The 25549-nt window shown below is 39.0% G+C and overlaps 2 protein-coding genes across 9 annotated transcripts in view; both read right to left on the reverse strand.

Annotated features, from left to right (window-relative positions):
* The window catches only part of samd1b (sterile alpha motif domain containing 1b), a 58809-nt gene that overhangs the window by 4398 nt on the left and 28862 nt on the right, over window positions 1–25549 (reverse strand). The gene's annotated exons all lie outside the window — the stretch shown is intronic.
* Window positions 781–24898, reverse strand: zgc:136908. 8 transcript variants are annotated; one of them, XM_073947213.1, is made up of 19 exons: window positions 24311–24898; window positions 20732–20843; window positions 16709–17543; window positions 14990–16507; window positions 13169–13299; window positions 12958–13089; window positions 11705–11807; window positions 9778–9911; window positions 9561–9696; window positions 7344–7456; window positions 7107–7271; window positions 6831–6953; window positions 5410–5557; window positions 5183–5247; window positions 3780–3958; window positions 3445–3574; window positions 3198–3356; window positions 1223–1374; window positions 781–1132 (listed from the first exon to the last, which is right to left on the reverse strand). In XM_073947213.1, the coding sequence occupies exons 5-19, from the start codon at window positions 13271–13273 to the stop codon at window positions 1036–1038; spliced, it is 1941 nt and encodes a 646-aa protein (XP_073803314.1). In that variant the 5' UTR covers window positions 13274–13299; window positions 14990–16507; window positions 16709–17543; window positions 20732–20843; window positions 24311–24898; the 3' UTR covers window positions 781–1035. The 8 variants fall into 8 exon arrangements, with proteins under 8 accessions (XP_073803314.1, XP_073803323.1, XP_073803338.1 ...); XM_073947222.1 differs by having other exon boundaries at window positions 11705–12404; window positions 12865–13089; window positions 14990–15132; window positions 17371–17543; window positions 24311–24544; XM_073947237.1 differs by having other exon boundaries at window positions 7344–8894; window positions 9134–9696; window positions 14990–15132; window positions 17371–17543; window positions 24311–24508.

A 25549-nucleotide genomic window follows, 5' to 3' on the forward strand; every position in this document is an offset into this window, starting at 1 on the left:
AAGTACTCACTTTCTGTACCTAATGTTTATTTATTCATTGAAAATACATAACTAATACATAGCCCTACTGAAAAATCCAGCTTAAACCAGCCTAGGCTGGTTGGCTGGTTTTAGCTGGTTTACCAGCCTGGTTTTAGAGGGGTTTTGGCCATTTCGGTCTTATCTGGTCAGGCTAAAAAATGACCAGCTAAATCCAGCTTGACCAGCCTGATTTAAGCTGGACATAGCTGGTTTTGGCTGGGCTCCCATCCTGCTAGGTTGGTCAAGCTGGTTTTAGCTGGTCATCTCCCAGCCTGACCAGCTAAGACCAGGCTGGAAATGGCTGGAAACCAACCTGGAAATAGCTAAAACCAGCCTGGTCGACCAGCTAAATCCAGCCTAGGCTGTTTTAAGCTGTTTTTTCAGTAGGGAGGCTATTGATAATATAAGTTTGTTTTAAAGTGTGACATAAGCGCGCCACAGATATTCAAAATTATACCCGGGTCAGTCTGCTCACTACCTCATTCTGATTTACTGATTTATTTAACTTGTTTAATGTATGAATCTTTTGCGAAACATAATAACCTTGACATTAATCCTAATAGTTATTAAGTAGAAACAATGGAATATATATATATTTTTTTTACTAAAACGATTGAATGGATGTCTACCTTCAAATTTGTCCTGTTTTGCAATATTTCTGTTATTTATTTTACGTAGTAAGCAGTGTTTACAATCTTGCTTTTAAAATGTTATGACCTTTATGATGGCATTTGGGAGAAGATGGATGACAGCAAAATCACCTAGGGACTTTATTAATGTCACACACATTCACACAAACAAATGTGATTAACAATATCATCTCATCATTTTATTGAAGTACTAGGCATTCAGTTTAATACGTGTGCCATTAGTTTCCTGCAGTACTAAGATATTAAAATCCCTGTCAGAATTGAAAATAGCATACATAATATTGATAATGAGCAAATTCATTAGCAAACTGATTTCATTCTTCTTTCACTGTTGCAGACAACCGGTGCCATGGAGGACTGTTGATTACTGATAGAGATCATCGTCTCCTTCATCTCTGAAATGACCTCCAGAGCCTTGGCTCGACCCTTGACCTCCTCCTGACTTGGGCGCAGTAGGAAACCTGACGACGAGTTAAAGAAAAAGAAACAATTTACTTTACAAGATGAGGTGTGGAGTAAAATAAGCTACCTTTGATTTGGTGTTTTAGTACCTGAAGTTCCCAAATCCACGGCTCTGTTGAAGAGTCTGAGCAAACATCTCATACTTCCTTATGTCATTATCACTGACAGACCGACGAGCAAATCTCATGGCTTCCTCGAAATGATCCTTCCTGATCTCAGGCACTGGGTCGTAATCATCATCCTGGAAACAGCAGTGAAGATATAACACCCTGTAGGTATGAAGACCCCTAAATGCATGTCACAACATTAAAGAAAGAGAGCTTTATATTAGATGCTATGTTTAATAACCCGAATGTTAAAAGATATTTCTGTAAGCGAATTAATGGATCGGCCTACTAGGCAATGGACAAACATATTTAGAGTGTGTATTTTTTCCTGACATGGCGGGGGGAATTGTGATTTAATGCAGTGCATCTTGTACAATCTGAGACCCACTCTATATTAGATATCACTCAGCCAGTGGAGATCGCTGATTTTTAAAGAAAACAGACCTTAAACGTGCCGATGTTGCATTGGCATACAATTCGCCGGAAACGATTAACCCAGGTTACTGGCAAATTAAAAGTCCTATTAGCATGCTTCGGCATATACACTACTGTTATAACTTTTCAATTATTCAATTATTGGAACATTAGAATAATTGGAACGTTAGAACAATTGGAAGATTAGAACAATTTAAACACTACTAGAATTGATACAATTCGCCAGAAACGATTAACCCAGGTTACTGGCAAATTAAAAGTCCTATTAGCATGCTTCGGCAAATACCCTATTGTTATAACTTTTCATTTATTCAATTATTGGAATATTAGAGTAATTGGAACGTTAGAACAATTAGAAGATTAGAATAATTGGAACGTTAGAACAATTGGAAGATTAGAATAATTGGAACGTTGGAACAATTGGAAGATTAGAATAATTGGAACGTTAGAACAATTGGAAGATTAGAATAATTGGAACGTTAGAACAATTAGAAGATTAGAACAATTTAAACACTACTAGAATTGATTGAATTATTCCAATTGTTGTAAAATTAAGTTGTTCTAAGATTACAGTTCTAACACTCCAATTGTTGTAACATTCCAATTATTCTAATGTTCCAATTGTTCTAACATTCTAATTGTTATAACGCTCTAAATATTCTAACATTACAATTGTTCTAATGTTATAGTTGTTTCAACATTTCAATTCTAGTAATGTTTAAATTGTTCTAATCTTCCAATTGTTCTAACGTTCCAATTACTCTAATGTTCCAATTGTTCTAACGTTCCAATTGTTCTAATGTTACAGTTGTTCTTACATTTCTATTCTAATAACATTCCAATTGTTCTAACCTTCCAATTGTTTTAACGTTGCAATTATTCTAATGTTCCAATTGTTCTTACATTGCAGTTGTTCTAATATTCCAATTGTTCTAATGTTCCAATTACTCTAATTTTCCAATTGTTATAACGTTCCAATTACTTTAATGTTCTAATTGTTCTAACATTGCAGTTGTTCTAATATTCCAATTGTTCTAATGCACACAATTGTTCTGACGTTACAATTGTTCTAACATTAAAGTTGTTCTAACGTTACAATTGTTCTAACATTACAGTTGTTCTAACGTTACAATTGTTCTAATGTTATAGTAGTTCTTACATTTCAATTCTAGTAACATTCCAATTGTTCTAACGTTCCAATTATTCTAATGTTCCAATTGTTCTTACATTGCAGTTGTCCTAAAATTCCAATTATTCTAATGTTCCAATTGTTCTAACATTGCAGTTGTTCTAATATTCCAATTGTTCTAACATTGTAGTTGTTCTGACATTACAATTGTTTTGACGTTGCAATTGTTGCAATGTTCCCATTGTTTCAAATTCTACAACCACCACATATAACATAAAGTTAATTTAGTCTTTCTTAGTTTATTTGCCAGTCAGCTGTAAAAAGTCTTCCAGGACATTACTGATCTTTTAAATTTGTGTTCAGCACACACACCTCGACACCACACACACTGACCATAGCAGTCTCTTTCCTGGCCTGCCGCTGTCTCTCAGCACGGATCTCTGCCTCTATGGCTTCTCTGATGGCGAGTTTACAGGCCCTCTGACAGATCTCAGTCAGGTCTGCTCCCGAGAAACCTTCTGTAATCTTGGACAGATACATCAGATCTACATCCTGAGAAACACACACATAAACACACAGTCATGTAACTTATTTAGATGCATCTATTTAAGTTTTGTGTGTGTGTGTGTGTTTAAAGGACCTTAGCGACTGGGGACTTGCGAAGGTTGGCGCGCAGGATGGCAGTGCGGGAGGGCATGTCAGGCAGAGGGATATAAATAAGCTGATCCAAACGACCAGGCCTTAGAATGGCAGGATCAATGATATCAGGCCTGTCAAGACAAACAGGATGACTTGCAATCGATTATACACCTCACCTTCTCCTTATTTTGAGTCATTGTATCCACTATTAACAAACTAATAAATGATGCACTGGCGCACCGTCCTACTTTTCAGGGTCGTTTCAAGTAGATGTACGTCACAATAGAGGAAAAAAACGACAAACTTAACTTTAATTTCACGCTATTGTGTTTGTACCTGTTAGTGGCACCAATGATAAAGACGTTCTTCTTGTTGGTCATCCCATCCATTTCTGTCAAGATCTGGTTGATGACCCTGTCAGCCGCGCCTCCTGCATCTCCAGCTCCGCCTCCTCGTGCTTTAGCAATAGAGTCCAGCTCATCGAAAAACAGAATACATGGAGCCGCCTGTCGTGCCTGTCGAGACCAATCACATGTGTGAGAATCAGGCTTTGGTTAAATCAGTAAGAGTATGGAATTTAGATTGCTTAATGAATGGTCATTAACACTGGAATTACCAGGATTTCATAACTACTAGCTTTACTATAGTGGTCATCTTGACCATTCTCATATGAGACGTCATATTATCACATCATATTTACATTCAAAGCTTCTACTGAGATATTGAAATTAAGCTTTGAACATCTGTCTTCATATTTACTAAAGTTATATGACTCTAAAAAATTAAATAATCTTGGTAATACATCCTATATATGTGTAGTTAGGCTATTGGACCATCTGCAAATGTACGTGCATCAATTTTATTTTCACTTTCACAACCAGAAGGCTTTTTTGTGGCACTAAATATGCTGTTTTGAAAGACATCTGAAGTAAAGTTATGTTTTTGCTATCAGAAACTTATGTTTATGTTTGCAAGAAGTTGCTAGGCAACAGAGGCATGCATATTCAAAGTCAAAAGGGAAAATACATGCGGTATTAAAGTTAGAAATACTTTTAATAAATTTGACTAATTTTGATAAAATAATTTTAAAATGAAATATGCCCATATTTAGGAAATGTCAGGGTAATGTAGGTATGTGTATTTTATTTAATATTCTGTTATTAAAAATTTAAATAGTCAAAAAGATCACTTTGGTAGTTTTAGTGTAGTATTTGAAACAATATGAGCTAACAAAATAAAAATTGTACATTTAGATTTTATGGTGACTTTACACATGACACTTATGAAATTATATGCTATCAAGTCTGGGGCGCTCAGTAAGATTTTTTTTTACATTTTTGTACAGCAATGATCTATTCAGTTGATTAAAGAATAACAGAGACATCAATAATATAACAAAATATATCTATTTCTTTTTTTTTTTTTTCGAAATCCTGCAAAAATTAAATAACAAAAATTTTAACCACATTGTTTTCAATATTGACAATTAATAGAAATGTTTCTGAATCATCCAGTCCGAATGATTTCTAAAGAAAATTCAGCTGTTCTGTCAAATGATCAGATTAAAACAGATAAAAACTAACACTAAATGTAAAAAATATATAATATAAACCTTGATTGATTGTTCACAGGAAATACATTTGAAATGTATGCTATCAACACATATAAATGACATTCAGTCTTGGTTAGTGGATGTTATTTATTATTTAACCAACTCTTTCAGACAGCTTTTACTTCACCTTATCAAACACATCTCTGACGTTTGCCTCTGATTCACCAAACCACATAGTGAGCAGCTCCGGGCCTGCAATCAATACAATATGTAACAGATCACACACACAAATACACTCATGTTCAGACAAAACATTTTAACTTCACTTTCACACACACACACACACACACACACACACACACACACACACACACACACACACACAAACACACACACACACACACACATTCATACCTTTGATGGACACAAAGTTGGCCTGGCATTCATTGGCAATGGCTTTAGCTAGCAGGGTTTTTCCGCAGCCTGGTGGACCATAAAACAAAACCCCTCGAGACGGAGTCATTCCAAACTTCAGAAATTTATCAGGATACTCTACGGGATACTTAACACAGAGATAAGGTCAATGAGAGAGAGAGAGGGCGCTAATGATCATTTTATATAGAAATGCAATGAAAATAAAGCTCTGGATGCACTTTTGGCCAAAAACTAAAACTAAAAATGCTTTGTAATAATGATTTATTTTATTAAGTAATATAAAAAAATTACGTAAGACTGTTTGTGTTTTGCGTTTAATGGGGACCAGTCCCCTACAGATCCATCCCAATTTATCTAAAATGATAAGTTCTTTCAAAATAGACGAAATTCCGGTTTGTAAACATTCAGGATGCAGGTGCAGCGAGGTTGCTGAAAAAACAGGAGCGCTAGCATTTACATTGAGGAAACGACATCCGATGCGGTACAGAGTTTGTTGTTGTCTTAGAGATAAGTTATATTGATTACATATTATATATATTATTTCTATAATGCTTTCAGCGTATTATAACAGCTCACCACCCAGTGATAAGCTTAGTTATTCCCTGAAATTAACGTTAAAGTGAGCGGCGTTCGTTTGCAGGTTATTTTGCGATAGCACCCTCTCACTGCATATTGGATAAGACGAAATGGCCAAGCATCCAGCCCCAAATATACAATCTGGTTGAAACTCCAAGTGATTTTACAAGAGAGAAGTTAAAGGTCTACAAGTCTTTAGATGCCAACAATTTTGTTCTGTGTGGTCATGTGCAAGAAATAATGCTCCATGATGACCACCCAGCAGGCACACAACGTCATATGACGTAGGTATTTGGTTATATTTTTGTTCAGACGTCAGAGAGCAAAATCTATTGTCAGTTTAACGTCAAATGATGTCATAATAAGACATCCATACAACGTCAGTATAACATCAGTAGACATTGATCTTAGGTTGGTTTTAGGTTGTGGAATTAACCAACCTAAGTCCAGCATCTTCTTAACGTCATAATGTGACGTCCATACAACCTCAAAGTCTAACATCAGTAGAAATTGATCATTGGTTGGTTTTAGGTTGTGGCATTGATATTATTATGATGGCTGTTAGCCAAAGGCGTCTGCGGTTGGCATTAAAAGCAGTGTGGTGTACGGTAAAATTAAAGTTTTCTATTTTAGTACTTTTGATTTTGGCATCAAACCGCACAACATGACATGTTTGCTATTGCAACCGGTCTTTTTTGTAACCACTATCCGCGGTTGAACCCGTGTGACATCATGTGTGATTAAATGACATTCACATTTTTGTTATCCGCATTGGAATTACCATCCATTTTTCCACCATTGTGCAGTCCTAGTTTGTGGTTTACCTGCACAAGCTCCTGTAACTCCCGCTTGACCTCATCGAGTCCTCCAATGTCCTCCCAGTTCACATGAGGAACCTCCACGACCGTCTCCCTCAGAGCAGATGGGTTACTCTGACTTAGAGCCCACTGAGAGACAGAAAACCACAGACACAATCCCCACAGGAGATCAAAATCACCAATAAGATCAAGCTAACATTTCAATGGGAAATTAATTTTAAATGGGAAGCAAATTAAGACTTCTGCTTTTTATTATTGGCTGGGAATTTCTAGAAAGCTGACCTTGAAGTCGTCCATTGTGACGGCCAGTGAGTTGAGGAGATCTGCATCGATGCTGTCGTCCTCCAGATCAATTAAGGTCATCTTTTTGCGGATGGCCTGCAGTGCTGCTTCTGAACACAGAGCGGCCAGATCTGCTCCTACATGTCCATGTGTCTCAGCAGAGATCTACCATAAAGAGAAACACACAGGTAAAATAGTCAACACGAATTAGGTCTGTCATCTGTCTCTCATTCTTACCTGTTCCAGATCCACATCTTCTGACAGCTTCATGTTCTTGGTGTGAATCTGTAAAATTTCCAGCCTGCCAGTGGAGTCAGGGATGCCGATGTCAATCTCTCGATCAAAACGTCCTGCACAGTGGAGCCAACAAATCATTTACTAGTGAATATTCAGTGGTCTATTATAAAATATTAGAGCTGTGGTGAAAATTTGATAGAGAAATAGATTTAGCAATTTCCTGAATGCATTGAAATTGTCTCTTGAATGGATTCAGAGCTTCGTTTTTGACAGCAGAGGGCGCTGTATGCTTTACCAACAGCCTAACTCTGCTTGCATCCAACTCTTTACAGAGACCATAGGAAAGGTTTAAGAAAACAGTGTTCATAGCTGTGTTTACATTAATCTTGTGGCATGAAGCACTTTTTCGCGTGAGGATTTTAAAGTATAGATAAGTGCCATCTGCTGTTAAAAACTAGTCTAGAGTGCCCTCTGCTGTTCAAAACTAACCTAGAGTGCCATCTGTTGTTAAAAACTAGCCCAGAGCATCCTTTGCTGTTCAAAGAATTGCCTAGCGCTCCATAGCTATTTAAAAAACTAGCCTAGAGTGCTGTTTTGCTGTTAAAAAATAGCACAGAGCACTGTCTGCTCTTCAAAACTAGCCTAGAGCGCCATCTGTTTCTAAAAAAGTAGCTTAGAGAGTCAACTGATGTTACACATTAGCCAAGCACCTTCTACTAGTCAAAACTAACTTAGAGTGCCATCTGCTGTTTAAAAACTAGCATAGAGCACCATCTGCTGTTCAAAATTAGCCTATAGTACCATCGGTTTTTAAAAACTAGCCAAAAGCATCAGCTGCTGTTCCAAAAAAAAAAAAATCTAGAGCGCTATCTGCTGTTTAAACTAGCCTGGAGCGTCATCTGCTGTTCAAAACTAAACTAGACTGCCATTCATCTGCTGTTCAAAAGAAACCTAGAGCACCATCTGCTGTTATTAATTAGCCTAGAACACCACCTGCTGCTAAAAACTAACATAGAGCACCATCTATTGTTATAAACTAGCCTAGAGCATCATTTGCTGTTCAAAACTAACCTAGAGGGCCATCCAGCTGCTGTTCAAAAGAAACCTAGAGCACCATCTGCTGTTATGAACAAGCCTAGAGCACCATCTGCTGTTATAAACTAACATAGAGCGTCATCTGATGTTAAAAATGAACCTAGAGGGCCATCCTTCTGCTGTTCAAAAGAAACCTAGAGCGCCATCTGTTGTTATGAACTAACCTAGATGGCCATCCATCTGCTGTTCGAAAAAAACCTAGAGCGCCATCTACTGTTATAAACTGGTCTAGAGCACCATCTGCTCTTATAAACTAGCCTAGAACACCACCTGCTGCTAAAAACTAACATAGAGCGCCATCTACTCTTTTAAACTAGCCTAGAGCGTCATTTGCTGTTCCAAACCAACCTAGAGGGCCATCAAACTGCTTATATAAAGTAGTCTAGAGCGACATCTGCTCTCATAAAATGGCCTAGAACGCCATTTGCTGTTAAAAAAAACCTAGTGCACCATCTGCTGCTAAAAACTAACATAGAGCGCCATCTACTCTTTTAAACTAGCCTAGTGCGTCATTTGCTGTTCAAAACCAACCTAGAGGGCCATCAAGCTGCTGTTATATAGTAGCCTAGAGCGACATCTGCTCTCATAAAATGGCCTAGAATGCCATTTGCTGTTAAAAAAAAAACCTAGAGCACCATCTGCTGTTATAAACTAGTCTAGAGCACCATCTGCTCTTATAAACTAGCCTAGAACACCATCAATTGTTATAAACTAACCTAGAGCGTCATCTGATGTTAAAAACTAACCTAGAGGGCCACCTATCTGCTGTTCAAAAAAAAACCTAGAGCGCCATTTGTTGTTATGAACTAGCCCAGAGCACCACCTTGTGTTAAAAACAAGCCTAGAGCACCACCTGCTGTTAAAAATTAACCTAGAGCACCGTCTGCTATTCAAATCTGCCTAAAATGCCATCTGCTTTTCAAAACCAGCTTAGAACACAATCTGCTATTATAAACTACCCTAGAGCGCCATCTACAGTTGTAAATAAAGGTCAAAATCAATTCAAGTGAGCATTGCAGTGATGTGGACATCTCAGAATCGATGCAGAATCAATTTCTCAAAAAAATCAAACTCTACAAAATAGCATTAGCAATAAAGACTGTTAAATGTGCATATTCACACCAAATCGCCGAAGAGCAGCATCCACACTGTTGGGCCTGTTTGTAGCTGCCATTACGACAACATGAGCGCGCTGTTTCAGGCCGTCCATCAGCGTGAGCAACTGAGAGACGATCCTCCGCTCAACCTCACCGTGAGTCTAAAGAGGTGACATGAGCATTAATTGAATGCCAAACATCAGACCGGACACTCTCACAGCACATAGAGTATCTCTCCTCACCTTCTCACGTTTCGGAGCGATAGCATCCAGCTCATCGATGAAGATGATAGCAGGGGCGTTTTTTTCAGCCTCCTCGAAAGCTTTTCTCAGGTTGCTCTCAGACTCTCCTGCCAGCTTACTCATGATTTCAGGACCTGGGATACAAAAATAACAACATGAAGGTGTAGAAATACACAGCAGGAGTGTTACTGATATGATATTTGGCCAAATAATATAGATATACATTAATGGTACGTTTCTGGAAACCACGAAATGCATCCGAGGAGGTACGTAATTTGGCAGTTTTGTTTCGCGAATTCACAAGAGGCCGCTGTGTATGCCTTTTCATGTCAAATTTCTTTCGTGAGTGCCGTTCGTGCCTGCTGTTCTCATGCAAACCCACCAGAGGCCGCTGTTGACTGACTGTTTGATTGACTGAATGACCGACCAATCGACTGACCCACCCTCCTCTTTCCCTAAACCCAATCAATTTTATAGATTGATCCACCGGCCCATTTCCCTAAACCCAGCCAACAATTTACAAAAGCAATCCAGAAAACGAAAAGCCCTCGTCTAATTTTTTACCATGTTTTCGGATTTTACCACGTTCTTAACCTGTTATTTACTTGTTTATATTATTTTTTGGATTCTGTTTTTGTCTTACCTGATTTCTGGAACTGTTCTTCACCAGACTTGAACTCCATCGTTGTCATGATCAACTCCTTTCTGTGTCTTAAGTCAGCCGACATACATGACAAGCTAACTGGACAAACTGATTACAGTGGGAAAGAGGTCCACATGAAGGTAAGTGGTCAGATGGTAAGAGAGAAAAGGAATGGCGTCATACCGCCCCATATCGTTCGTTTAAAAAATGCAGCCGTACGTACCTCTGGCCACATAATTCGCGTTCTCCAGAAACGTATGTAGGACTACGTTTTCAGAAGAGCCTGTTTTGTGTATTACTGTGAAAATGAAGAAAAGTGCTATGCTGAGTATGGCCACCCTAAGAAAATGAAAAAGTCCCGCCTTCAAAATTATCCAAAAAAAATATTGTTTTGTTTTTATCTTCAGAAGAATTAAGTCAAAATTAGGAGTAAAATAATCTTATTTTTTTGTAATGTAGGTATTTGGACCAGAAACAAGACAAAAATTCTAAGTTAGAAAAAACTATTTTTTTTTTTGCAAAAATTTTATAAATAAATACAATAAATCTTTGTTACACCTCCAAATATACTTTTATGTGCCCAAACTCTCTTGAAAGGCTCAGCCAAAGGCCTTAAAACACATGCAAATTATAAACTTTCACCATGTTATGATTAAACTTAGCATTGACTCTACAAAGCACTTGCGTTCTGTGGCTCCTGGTCAACTGTAATTCAAACTCAACATTGCCGATTCTGCACTGTGACTCTTACAGATGCATACATTGCAAGTTCAATGAAGAAACGATATATCATGCAGCCCTACTCTGGTTACCATTAAAACAGCCACAATGGACCTGCCAATCTTTGTGCATGCACAGTAGCTGGAACAAACTGCAAATAGTTGTAACTAAGGATTTAACAACAAATGTTATGGGATTGGTCACTTTAAAGTGTTGCTGCTTTGAGATATGCCATTTAATTGAGTTCAGTTTTGAGATTTCAGTATTCCCCCATTCATTTATATAGGACTTGGTTGTTGGATGGTGCAAATATGGCAGCCAACTGAACAAACTTTCCTTGTAATGGGCTTTGTTTTGGCTCAGTGATGATGCATTATAGTCTGCCAGTCCTGTACCGTACAAATTCCTTTCTAATAGCTATCACCTTTTAGGGTTTGAAGATAAAAAAATAAGTGATTGAAAATCTAATGAAGTTTTCTAAAAGTCAGTTTCAGTGTTTGCAGACTTCTGTTCTTGCAGGGCGGCAAACGCTCACAGACTGCGGTTTTAAGTGTGTGAATGTACCGTTGATGAGAAAGAAGAAAGCTCCAGTCTCATTGGCCACAGCACGAGCCACCAGCGTCTTCCCTGTTCCAGGCGGACCATACAGGAGAATCCCTCTCGGAGGCTGAAGAGCGACAGTGAATGTGAGTGTACAGTGAAGAAATTCAACCAAGCGTGGGTTAATGGTGGGAGAAACAATGACGATTACCACAGCTCAGCCATTGTTCAGATGGAGTATTACAAGACATTTGTCAGATGTTTGTCCTCAGAGGCTCAGACTGCTCATGAAGTCTGGCCATAAATGCTTTTGAATATAAGCTAATATATACAAACAATTATGTACATATCTGTAATTGCAATCATTGAAAAAAACATGTAAATGGCCATTCTGTAATGTTTTGTGTTGCATATATCACACATATTTTGTATATGTGAAATCCAAACATGAACTTGTATGCCATATATATAATTTGCATATATGATCATATACTAGATTTTAACATGGAGTGTGTTAAGGACTATAGTTTCATCCACACCTCCTCCAAAGCCTTCAGTTGTGTTTTGATGGGATTTTTGACTGTTGTAGCTGTGAAATAACTCAAATCATTTAGCGGAGTGATAATTGAGCTGTAATGCGCTCAAAACCCGCCGGAACTACTTTAACCGTGCGTTTATCTGAAATTAAAGTCACACCTTAGAGCAAGGGTCACCAATCTTGGCCCTGGAGGGCCGGTCTCCTGCAGATTTTAGCTCCATCCCTAATCAAACACACCTGAACCAGCTAATCAAGGTCTTACTTGAAACACACACACATATATATATATATATATATATATATATATATATATATATATATATATACAATACAATACAATACAATACAATACAAAACTTGAAACAATCAGGCAGGTGTGTTGAGGCAAGTTGGAACTAAACCCAGTGGGTAGCACGATCGACTCACAGCAAGAAGGTTGCTGGTTCGAGCCTCGGCTGGGTCAGTTTGCATTTCAGTGTGGAGTTTGCATGTTCTCCCCAAGTTGGTGTGGGTTTCCTCCGGGTGATACGGTTTCCCTTCGGTTTATATCAATTGGGCAAGCTGAATTGTCTGTTGTGTATGAGTGTAAATGAGTGTGCATAAAACATATGCTGGATAGATTGGCGGTTCATTCCGCTGTGGCAACCCTGGATTAATTAATGGACTAAGCCAAAAAGGAAATGACTGAATACAAACATAGACTATACAGTATCTGTAGAAGGTGTTTGTTGACTCTTGCCTTCACTCCGATGGCTTTGAACAGGGCCGGGTGTCTCAGCGGCAGCTCCACCATCTCTTTAATCTGAGCCAGCTGTTTCCGACAGCCTCCGATGTCATCATAGCCGATGTCATTCAGACTCTCCTCCTCATCCTGACAACATCAACTCACTGTATGACATCATGCCGAAGTGGAGAAGCTCACCAGGTATGATGATGTCACACACACTTGCCTCTCGTTTGATTGGTTCTCCCTCACAGTGGATTATGGTGTCCGGGGCAACGATGCAGTGTGGGGTGGGATCTGTTTCTACCACTTTAAACTCCACCGCTCTCATGCCTCCTCTGACCAGGAAAATATCACCTTCAGAAAGCAGGAAAAAACTTTTGTTTGACATTTTTTCAATACATTCTTCTTCTGTTAGGTGAGTAAATGATTCATTTTCTTATTTTAGATTATTTATTTACCTATTTATTACATTTTTGACATTTACTTTTTGAGTGAACGATCCCTTTATTTGAAACTAAAAATGAACACCAGTAGCTGAAATCAAATAAAATATTTATTTTTAGATCAAAATCTAATCTTATGAATAAAAAACAGATGCAATGTCAACTAGGTAAAATAAGGTGACGTTCAAGTTTGAGATACTAGAATTGCTTGAACGGAAATGATGTTTATTTTAAATAAATAATTTATAGACATTTTTTACAAAATAATAATAATCAAAAATAAAGTTAAAATCTTGAATGAAAATCTTGAAATATACACGAATCATTATATTAATAAATATTTGAATACACTACCTGACAAAAGCCTTGTCGATCCCAGTTGTAAGATCAACAAATAATAACTTGACTTCTAGTTGATCATTTGTAAAAGTGTCAGGAGGTGAACTTTTCTGATGAATCATCTGTTGAACTGAATCCCAATCATCACCAATACTGCAGAAGACCTACTGGAACCTGCATGGACGCAAGATTCTCGTAGAAATCAGTCAAGTTTGGTGAAGGAAAAGTCATGGTTTGGAGTTGCATTCAGTATGGGGGCGTGTGAGAGATCTGCAGAGTGGATGATCAACATCAACAGTCTGAGGTATCAAGACATTTGTGCTGCCCACTACATTACAAACCACAGGAGAGGGACAATTCTCCAGCAGGATAGCACTCCTGCTCATACTTCAGCCTCCACATCAAAGCTCCTGAACGCAAAGAATGTTAAGGTGCTCCAGGATTGGCCAGCCCAGTCACCAGAGATGAACATTGTTGAGCATGTCTGGGGTAAGATGAAGGAGGAGGCATTGAAGATGAACACAAAGACTCTTGATGAACTCTGGGAGTCCTGCAAGAACGCTTTCTTTGCCGTTCCAGATGACTTTATTAATCAGTGAATTGAGTCATGTCAGAGATGTATGGATGCAGTCCTCCAAGCTCATGATGGAGTCAGACACAATATTCATTCTGTCTCCACTGCAGCAGGACTTTATATTCTATACTGGACATTATTTCTGTTCAGTGACAAGACTTTTGTCTAAGCAAAGCCAGACCTTACTGTCCTAAGCAAATCATTCAAAATCAAGGCATGATTATATTTTATTTTGGTGTAAAATAAACATAATCTAGAGGCCTTTGCCTTTCATGTAAGCCACTTCTGATACCAAATCATCAACTAGAAGTCAAGTTATTATTTGTTGTTTCTAAAACTTGGATAGGCGACAAGACTTTTGTCAGGTAGTGTGTATATAAATAAAGGAAATATTTAACAAGAACTACAGTTTCAACACTGTATTGTATTTGGCAGCTTAATATGATTATTACTATTAATATTTAGTCGATTATTGGTGGCAACCAAAAACTACATCATTAATAAGCTTGTAAAAACACATGACTTCAAATTTATAACTTAACCTATTTGTTATTCCAACCCCGGCGGTCTCAATGTCAATCTGAACTTCAAAGTAGACCCAAATCACAAAACCACACTCAATATCAAAGCAGTCCCTGAAGGAAGACCTGCCTCTAATCTCTGACACACACCGAATGATCATATGCACCTTTGTGAACCGGTCTGTAAGCCTCCAGGAAATACGGCTTCAGAAATACGTCAAACAGGTTTCCCGTCAGCCCTTCGATAGTGTCATCAATGGGCAGAACGTGGATGCGCTTCCCATATTTCACATCTGGACAAGGATGGATACTGTATACACACAGACAGATGCGTTACTCACTGAGAAGAAGCAGATGTAATATTTATGTGATCATTTGTGCGTCATCTGAAACTCCACATTTATAATCCTCTTCGTCTATGCTGGCATTATCTTCAGCAGCTCAAACACTCTATTGGCTCACCGCTGCTTCTCACTCAGGGCTGTTTATGCTAATGAGGGAGAGATGGTCACTAGTGGGCGGGGCTTTCCCCATCTGATGACACGTACAAAGGGAGAATGTCAATCAAAGAGTTCCTGCAGACTGCTTTATCAAGTCTAATTACAAATAATACAATTAATTAATTTTTACCATTAGAGGCAGTTTATATGCACACACTGCTGCCATACAACTGTGTTTAAACACCTTATAAAAGTGATTTTTGCATAATAGGTCACCTTTTTTAAACATTTTACAAGTTAAATCCAACATACAACAAAGTACAGTGAATCTATCATCACCAAATATACGCCACTATACATGCCCCAAACCTCCAACCCATAGTCCAACAAATAAACCATGAATAAACCTAAACAAACAAGCAAACAAACAAACAAGCAAACAAACAGAAAATAGGTGACATCTAAGCATTCTGTCCTATTATTCCCAACTAAGAAATAAAGCTGCCCAGTATTTGCAAATAAATCTTGACGCTTTTTCAAATGTAATGCAATTTCTTCCAAAGGCCTGTAGGATGACACTTCTTTAATCAACCCAGGCGCATTCTGATAACGTGTGGACGTTTCTGGAGATATGTCCCGGGAGGTGTGTATTTTTGTTTTCGCAAGTTCGCGAGAGGCCGCTGTGTGTGCTTTTTTGTATCTCGAATGTCTCTCGCTAGTGCCGTTTGCGCCCGTGCTTTTCTTACGTCAACCCACCAGAGGCCGCTGTCGGCCGACTTAATGATTGACTCGCCGGCCAATCGACGGACACACTCTCCTCCTCCCCTAAACCCAATTTTACAGATTGACCTGCCCACCCGCTTACTTCCCAAAACCCAACCAACAGTTTACAAAAGCCGTGTAAAAAAGAAAAGCCCTTGTCTGATTTTTACCACATTTTCAGATTTTACCACATTCTCACCCCGTTGTTCACTTGTTCATTTTAGTTTTTGGATTCTGTTTTTGTCTTACCTGCCTTCTGGAACCGCTCTTCCCCGGATACGAACCCGTTTGTCTAACTGGACAAACTGGTTGCAACGGGAAAGCCCTACGGAGGTAGGCGGTCAGTCGATAAGCGCCAAAAGGAACATCGTCAGACCGCCCCATAACGTTCGCTTAAAAAAATGATGTGCAGTCATTCGTACCTCCGGCTACATAATTCGCTGTCTCTAGAAACGTCCACAGGACACTGTTTTCAGAATGAGCCTGTGTTGGCTATATACATTTCTGGAGACCGCCATATACATCCCAGGAGTTACTTTTTTTTTTTTTTTGCAGTTTTTGTTTTCGCGAATCCACCAGAGACCATTGTTTACGCTTTTTGGGATCTCAAATTTCTATCGCGAGTGCTATTTGTGTCTGCTGTTCTTGCGTAAACCCATCAGAGGCCGCTGTCGACTGAATCACCAAGCCACTGACCAACCCTGCTCCTTCCCTAAACCCAACCAATTGTATTGATTGACCCGCCCACCCATTTCCATAAATCCAACTGACAGTTTCAAAAAGTAATGCAGAAAAAAAGCCCTCGTCTGATTTTTACCACGTTTTCAGATTTTACCACATTCTCACCCCGTTATTTACTTGTTTATTTTATTTTTTGGATTCTGTTTTTGTTTTACCCTCTTTCTGGAACCATCCTTCAGTGGACTTGAAACCCAACTCCTCTCAGCATCTCAAGTCCGCTGACGTACATGGCAAGCTAACAGGATGAACTGCTAACAGCAGGTAAGCCGTCCACATGGAGGTAATCGTAAAATGGAAAGATGTCATACCACCCCATATCGTTCACTTTAAAGACAAAATGCAGCCATATGTAGATCTGGCTACATAATTCACGATTTCCAGATACATATATAGGGCTACGTTTTCAGAATGAGCCTATGTTGTCTTTAATCCACATGGAAGTAGAAGGTAGTTTAGAATTATTCCATCTCAAAGTTATACATTTTATGGCTGCTAGTAAGGCTAGCCTTCCAATCTCAGATTAACCCTTTGTTGATCAAGTAGTGGAATAGGTCCCCTTTAAAGTAAAGTGCAAGGATGTATTTAATAAATGTATACCAGCACACCTGATGACATCACCGAGCCGCACACGCAGGTTGTTGCGTGTGACCCTGTTCATGCGCACGCGCTCATTGCCACATGTGTCGTCTGTGAGAACGATGCAGACCGTCTGTCTCCGTTTCCGACCGCGCAAAACCACAGTGTCTCCACGAAACAACTGCAGCTCCTCCATTTTAACCTGGAACACACATACACTCTCTTAAAACATGAACGTGGGAAACAATGTTTACAATTCAGAATAGCTCACTAGCGTCACTGGTGGCCAGAAGGTGTACTGCAGTAGCGTTGACCTTATTTATTCAGTCGTTTTCCTTTGGCTCAGAGGTCGCCACAGCGGAATGAAGTGAACCGCCAACTATTTTAGCAAATGTTTTACGCAGTGGATGCCCTTCCAGCTGCTACCCAGTACTGGGAAACACCCATACACACTCATTCACACACACACACACACACACACACACACACACACACACTCATACACTAAGGCAAATTTAGTTCATGTAATTCACCTGAACTGTGGGGTAAACTGGAGCCACCGTGCCGCCCCTTGACCTTATTTTCAATGAGCATTGTGCTTCTTTTTGCGATTTGATTTAGAGCTTCTGATTTAGTTGCCTATAGGAAAAATGACTAGGGGTAATAAACAGCAGAAAACACTCAAACTACTCGCTCTACAAACAATTGTGTTCATGACTTCTACATAAAAAGTAAAATAAGGTCAATAAACCATAATGATAAATATTTTTTATAATTATTTTGTAGGGGTTTTCACCTTTATTGTGATATGAAAGTGAGGATTTAGAGGCAGGAAAGTATGGGGGGCAGAGATAGGGTAAGGGTCGGCAAAGGACCTCAATTCAGGAATCAAACTTGCATCGCCGTGAACACCTCAGTGTCATGTGTCGACGCACTAACCACAAGGCTTTTGGCGCCGACTACCGTTTTCTTTTTTGATCAGAAGTAGAAATAAGTAAACAAAAAGCTTCCATATAACCTGTTTCTCTTTGACAGTGATTGTCCATAAATAACTTTTAACATCCATAAAGATTAAAACTTATAAAATATAAATGCTTTTTTGTGATCAAATAAACACAAAACCACAAAAGTTTTACGGGTATATTTGTAGGAATACAATACACTTTATGAGTCCAAATTATTGATTTTTATTATATGCCAAAAAAATAATTTGAATATTAAGTAAATATCTTAAAGACATCTCATGATAGTTTCATTAGGACATTTTGTAAGCTTACTGCCATAAATATTCATTCATTCATTTTCTTGTCGGCTTAGTCCCTTTATTAATCCAGGGTCGCCACTGCAGAATGAACCACCAATTTATCCAGCACGTTTTTACTTAGCGGATGCCCTTCTAGTCGCAACCCATCTCTGGGAAACATTCAAACAAACTCATTCACACACTCATACACTATACGGACAATTTAGCCGACCCAATTCACCTGTACTGCATGTCTTTGGACTGTGGGGGAAACCGGAGCACCCGGAGGAAACCCACGCGAACACAGGGAGAACATGCAAACTCCACACAGAAACGCCAACTGAGCCGAGACTCGAACCAGCAACCCAGCGACCTTCTTACTGTGAGGCGACAGCACTACCTACTGCGTCACTGCCTCGCCTGCTATAAATATATATAACCTTAAATACAGATAAGCAATATGATGTTTCTCTTTGTTCTGTTTTTTTTTTAAAGAAAGTGACTCTTATACGCATAACCATCTTTCAAAATAAAAGACCCTGACAAAAATTATTTGTAAATAAAACAAAAAAAATAAATAAAATAAAGAAATAATAATTTATAAATTGGTGTAACAACATACCCTGCAACATATTGATAGCTAAATATCTTAATCTGGACATCTTTAAAGGCCATTTTCTCAACATTTAGTTTTTATTAATATTCAGATTACAATTTTTTTTAGATTGTTGCTTATGACTGTATGGTTCCTCCATGGCAGGGGTGGCCAACCCTCTTCCTGGAGATCTACCTTCCTGCAGATTTCAGTTGCAACCCATATCAAACACACCTGCCTGTAATTATCACGTGGTGTTCAGGTCCTAATTAATTGGTTCAGGTGTGTTTGATATGGGTAGCAACTGAAATCTGCAGGAACAGGTTTGGCCACCCCTGCTCTATGGCATTGGTCTCAAACTCAATTCCCGGATGGCCGCAGCTCTGCATAGTTTATCTCCAACCACCTCCAACTCACACCTGCATAATAGTCTCTAGTAGACTTGAACACCTTGATTAGTTGGATCAGCTGTGTTTGATTAGGGTTAGAGCAAAACTGTCCATAGCTGCGGCCCTCCAGGACTCCAGGTCAATGCTCCACGGCACTGGTTCTCAAACTGTGGTACTTGTAACACTAGTGGTACGCAGGGGAATGAAATATGTCATGTACATGCTACACACATGTAAAAATTCATCAATTTCATCATTCAGCAGACCTCCTCATTCCTGCAGCACGGAAGCTTTATAATTGTTTATGAGCACCAAAAGTGGCAGATCTGTTCGGCGAAATATCTGACTGCGTGTCACCGCATCCCTAAGGACTGTTTGGCGAAATATTTGACTGCATGTCACTGCATAACAAACGACTGAAACAATATAACTAGAGAAATCTCCACTGTGCTGCTGAGCTCACTCCAGATTCTCACTGAACAGCGCTGCAGCGATGACGTAAGCGTGCCGAGGCCCGTTTGTGGTGTGAGCGCAGGCCGTCGGGGGGACAAGCGTGCTTTGGCCCGGTTCGAAGCAACTGTACCTAGTGTGAGTATGGCCTTATATTCATACTTTACATATTAGGGGTCGTACTTGCGCTTTGATGTATTTGTTGCAATAATTAGATGAAATTTCACATGTCAAACGGTAGGGTTCGCGCATGCATTTCAAAATAAAAGTCCGGTATAAGCAAAATAAGTAAAAAACATAACTTATGTTGTTTTTTTGACAACACACTACGTGAACTGCTGAAAATGTTCCCGCGACCCACCAGTTGAGAAACACTGCCATATATGACATATAGCCTATATTTCTGAGGTAATTTGCCACGTTTTTTTTTTTAACTGTGCAGAGGTGTAGCTGTTTTACTGGGCCTACAACGCTATTGTATTGTTTTCAATACTGCTCATTTTGGTGGTACTTGGAGAGACAATTTTTTTCTGAGGTGGTACTTGATGAAAAAAGTTTGAGAACCAATGCTCTACGGCATTACTATGATAATACCTTGAGTTCTAAGAGTGCGACAATATGAATGCACATCTTTGCTTATAACAGTGAATGTTTTCGCTAAATTTAATTTGCCATTCTTCATGACTGAACCTCTTTAAAAACTGACAGATTACCTGCGACAAGCACACGATACTGTTGTCCTCATTGGTGGCTTCATCCACAATGAGCCGATTCGGTCGAATCTTCTGTTTCAAAATAGCAGTGGAGAAATCCTCCGTCTTTGGACTATTCAAAACACACACACACACACACACACACACACACACACACACACACACACACACACACACACACACACACACACACACACACACACACACACAATAACAACAACATTGCAGAATCTAATTTTCCACAACATTAATAATACACAATGAACTCCACGCATGGCTCTTTATGAAAGCCGAGTCAGCACACGCAAAAGCCTAACACTGCTGTTTTCCTGCTTGTTTCTACAGAAAATGCAATATTTATTATGTGTACACCAGACATATTGTACATCACTGCATTTACTATCATAATAGACTTCATAATGATGACAACAGACCACACAATATCAGAGTAACACTTCACAATGAGCTCCCATAAATAACTGTTTATCACCACTGACATATAGCATTTATTAATGTTCGCTAATGGAAATATTACGTTGTGTTCTCTCAGGTTAATTAAAATAATAACTTTTGATTTAATAACTGATTAGTAAATGCTGACATCAACACAAACATTCATTCATTTTCATTCAGCTTAGTCCCTTATTTATATGGTTGCGACAGCGGAATGAACCACCTACTATTCCGACATGTTTTACTTAACGAATGCTCTTCCAGCCAAGTACTGTAAAACACCCAAACACACTCATTCACACACACACTCATACACTACAGCCAATTTAGTTCATTAGTTCACCTATAACGCATATGTTTGGGCTGTGGGGAAATCCGGAGCATGCGGAGGAAACCCATGCCAACACGGGGAGAACATGCAAACTCCACACAGAAATGAGAACTGTTCCAGCCGGGACTTGAATCAGTAACCTTCTTGCTGTGAGGCAACAGTGCTAACCACTGAGCCACCGTGCCACCTAAATCAAACATAAACAAACTATTTGTCATGTTATGTTCATGTTATGAAATAGGAAATTATGCTAAGTGCTATCAATGCCAATAATGTGAACTAGATAGTAAAGTTCTTAGACAATCTTTATGGTGGCTGGAGAAAGCCTCATCTGAAAGATTGAAGTAGATTTAAAGTTTAAATCACTGAAGTAGTTTAAGATGTTTGAAACTGTTGGAATAGATGAGTACATATAAGTCAGCAAGTTTCTAGTATTGATTGGCATGTTTCTTGCTTAGGCGTTGCTAGGGTGTTCTGAGTGGTTACTAAGGCGTTGCTAGGCAGTTGCTAGGGTGTTCTAGTTGGTTGTTAGGGGGTTGCTAAGGCATTGTTTGGCAGTTCCTAAGGTGTTCCGATTGGTTGCTAGGCGTTTGCTAGAGTGTTCCAGGTGGTTTCTAAGGCGTTGCTAGGCGGTTGCTAGAGTGTTTTAGGTGGTTGCAAGGGTATTCTAGGTAGTTACAAAGGTGTTGTTAGGTTGTTGCTAAGGTGTTCTGAATGGTTGCTATGCAGTTGCAAGGTAATTGTTAGGGTGTTCTGAGTGGTTGCTAAGGTGTTGCTAGGGTGTTCTGAGTGGATTCTAGGTGTTTGCTAAGGTGTTACTGGGTGGTTGCTAAAGGTGTTGCTAGGGTGTTCTTAGTGGTTGCTAAGGTGTTGTTAGGTGGTTTCTAGGGTGTTCTGAGTGGTTGCTAAGGTCTCCTGGTTAGTTACAAAGGAGTTTGGTTGTTGCTAAGGTGTTCTGAATGGTTGCTAGGCAGTTGCTAAGCTATTGCTAGATAGTTGCTAGAGTGTTCTGAGTGGTTGCTAGGTGTTTCCTGAGGTGTTACTAAAGTGGTTGCTGAAGGTGTTGCTAGGGTGTTCTGAGTGGTTGCTAAGTTGTTGCTAGGCGGTTGCTAAGGTGTTACTAGGTGGTTTCTAGGGTGTTCTGGGTGGTTGCTAAGGTGTTACTAGGTGGTTGCTAAGGTGTTGCTAGGCGGTTGCTAAGGTGTTATGAGTGGTTGCTAGGCATTTGCTTACATAAATTAGCATGTTTCTAGCATGAATTAGCATGTTGCTAGCATGCTTCTAGTATAAACTAGCATGTTGTTTTAGTATAAAATTAGTATGAATTAGCATGTTGCTAGAACATTTCTAGTATGCATTTGCACATTGCTAGTATGATTAGTATGCTTGTTAGTATGTTTTAGCATAAATTAGCATGTTGTTAGAATGTTCAATGTAAAGTCAATGGCAGTTTTTTTTACAATGGAAGTCTATGGGACAGTTGCTAGGGTGCCGTAAGTGGTTGCAAGGGTGTGGCTAGTACGTTTAAAGGTCATCAGTGATTGGCAGATTGGTAGTGTGAGTTAAATAAGCCCAACATTAAGTCTTTATGACAGTCTGGCACAAAGTTATGAGGTCACAAAGTTGGGTCCAATGTTAATGGGACTTTCCGGGTCAGTTTTCGGAAAACCGTAAGTCGGATCAGTTGGAAAAGATATAGCCAGTTTGGAGGTCTAGAGTTGATTTGGTGGTTGTGCTATGAACGATCTAGGAGGAGATGCATATAGAAATTAGTCTCAAGACGAATCTTAAGTAGTATAACAGTATATTGGCTTTCTCAAGCCCCCATAATAATATATTCAGCTGGCAATCACCTTGTAATTACCTGTTCCAGAGGCCAACAAAAATAAAAAATGAATTGAAAGTGAATTTATTATAAATTCAACAGATCAACTATAAAAATAATCGATAACAATTAAGAAAATTATAGTCTTCAATCATTTAATGGATAAAAACCCAGTTTATAGTAATGTTTCTCAGTTTTTATGAGAATTAATCATAAAACTTCTTGATCACACTAATGTAAATATAAACACACACACACACACACACACATACACACACACACACACACACACACACACACACACACACACACACACACACACACACTGCAGTCTCCTGTTTCTGCATGTGACACTGGTCTGTTTTTAGAGCAAAGTTATGTCTACTGCTAAGATCAAACTACCCAGACAAACATAAACACAAACACACAACTGCAAACTATTACAAATCAAACGCACTGAAAAAGACACTCACAAACAATCTAATATTCTACAATGAGCTGCCACTACAATATTTAACAGCTAAAGCTTAGCATTTTCGAAAGAGTCTTACACAAATGATCGACAATGCACATAATCTATTGAGATAAATACATATATAACTTTTTTAAATTGCTATTGTTCACTTTATTTTCCGTTTATTTGTTTGTCTTCTTGCTATGTAAAACAATGCTGGGTTCCACACAATTTGTGTTGAGACAGCTTAAGTTACTTAGTAGTTTGTACAAATCTAAGTGGATTGAACACAAAACAATTAAGTTGTCCCTCTGAAAAACTCAAGAATAGTGTTGTTTCAGCTCAATTAAAATAAGTAGTTTGAACGAACAGCGAACGTCATTTGTTTTGAGTGTTTGTATGTACTCTTAAAAACCACAAATAATTGTGTTTTACACATGACTAGCGAATAAGTCTCTCTCTGATTCTAATCAATGCAACACACACAATAACTGAAAATGAAGCATTTATACTCACTCTGAGGCTCCAGAGGCGGGCATGGCTTTCCGTCTGTGAGAGAAAAGAGCCTGTTCTGCTATGGAGATGATCAGAAATCAGCCTATCTGTATGGTAAAGGTCAGAAGTTTGCGATCCAGATCTAGTGTGCAGTCCTCAGTGCAGTGCGGTACAGTGTGACGCTGTCTCTGACCGCAGGCTCCATGCCTAAAAAAATGTGTTTGTGTGTCAGTCTGTGCTGCTCTCTGGACGTCTGAAACCCATCCCCTCGCAACTCAAGAATATCCAGACACAATAACGCCGGTTACATGCACATGCACACTAACAGTGAGTGATTATGAGAGTACGTCATGAGTTTCCCTTTGTTTTTGAAAGCGTTTGACCTCTTTTTTTCCAGCTGGGCATCATGTTTCCCACTCGGATCGTTCCAGACATTCCTCTCTTTCTGCTAACATATGTACACAAACAATATTAGGATTCATCAATGCTTGTCGTCGATGCAGTCATCCGGAGTGTGCTTTTCTGATGCATGCAATCTAAAGACTTTCCATTTCCTGAAAGCTGAATGATACAGAAACAACTGGGGATGGGCGCTCTAGCAGTGCATAAGCTAAAATGTAGACTAGATGTGACAAAAAAAAGGACACTTAGGTTACAATTTGGGTGCTAAATATAAATGTAAATATGAAATATAGCTGCAAGCAGCAATTAAGGGGCCAAGCACTTTTGACCAAAAGGTGGCGCTGCTCCAGAAGTTTTTAAGGACTTTCAGGGCAAGGGGTTGAAGATGCATACCATGTTTTGTAATGATATGTGAATGTGTTGGTAAAATATAGCATTTTTGACCAAAAATCGAAATGGTCGATGCCCAAAATGGCTGACCTGTGAAAATCAGACATCACTCGGCTCGACATGCTCTGGCGGATGTAATGAGAGCAGTTTTATGAGTTTCGGACGAAAGGTTGAGGCGTTATAAACCAAAAAAGCAAGTTTTTTGTATCTCCAGACCACTAGGGGGCAGTGCACCGAAACTCCCTATATAACCTAAAACCCTAGTTGTCATAACACACACCAAGTTTGGTGTGAATCGGTGAATGCGTTACGGAGATATCGTCTCAAGTCCATTTTCGCAAGTTCTATGTTAAATTTGATCGCAAGTTAAACAAAAACGGTTGGTCAAATCAACTTGAATTCCATAACTTTTGGTTGGCATGGTCTGTAGATCATGTGATTCAATTTTGGTGATAATCGGAGAAACGG

The sequence above is a fragment of the Danio rerio genome, chromosome 1 (assembly GCF_049306965.1).
Source record: "Danio rerio strain Tuebingen ecotype United States chromosome 1, GRCz12tu, whole genome shotgun sequence".
Lineage (NCBI taxonomy): Eukaryota > Metazoa > Chordata > Actinopteri > Cypriniformes > Danionidae > Danio > Danio rerio.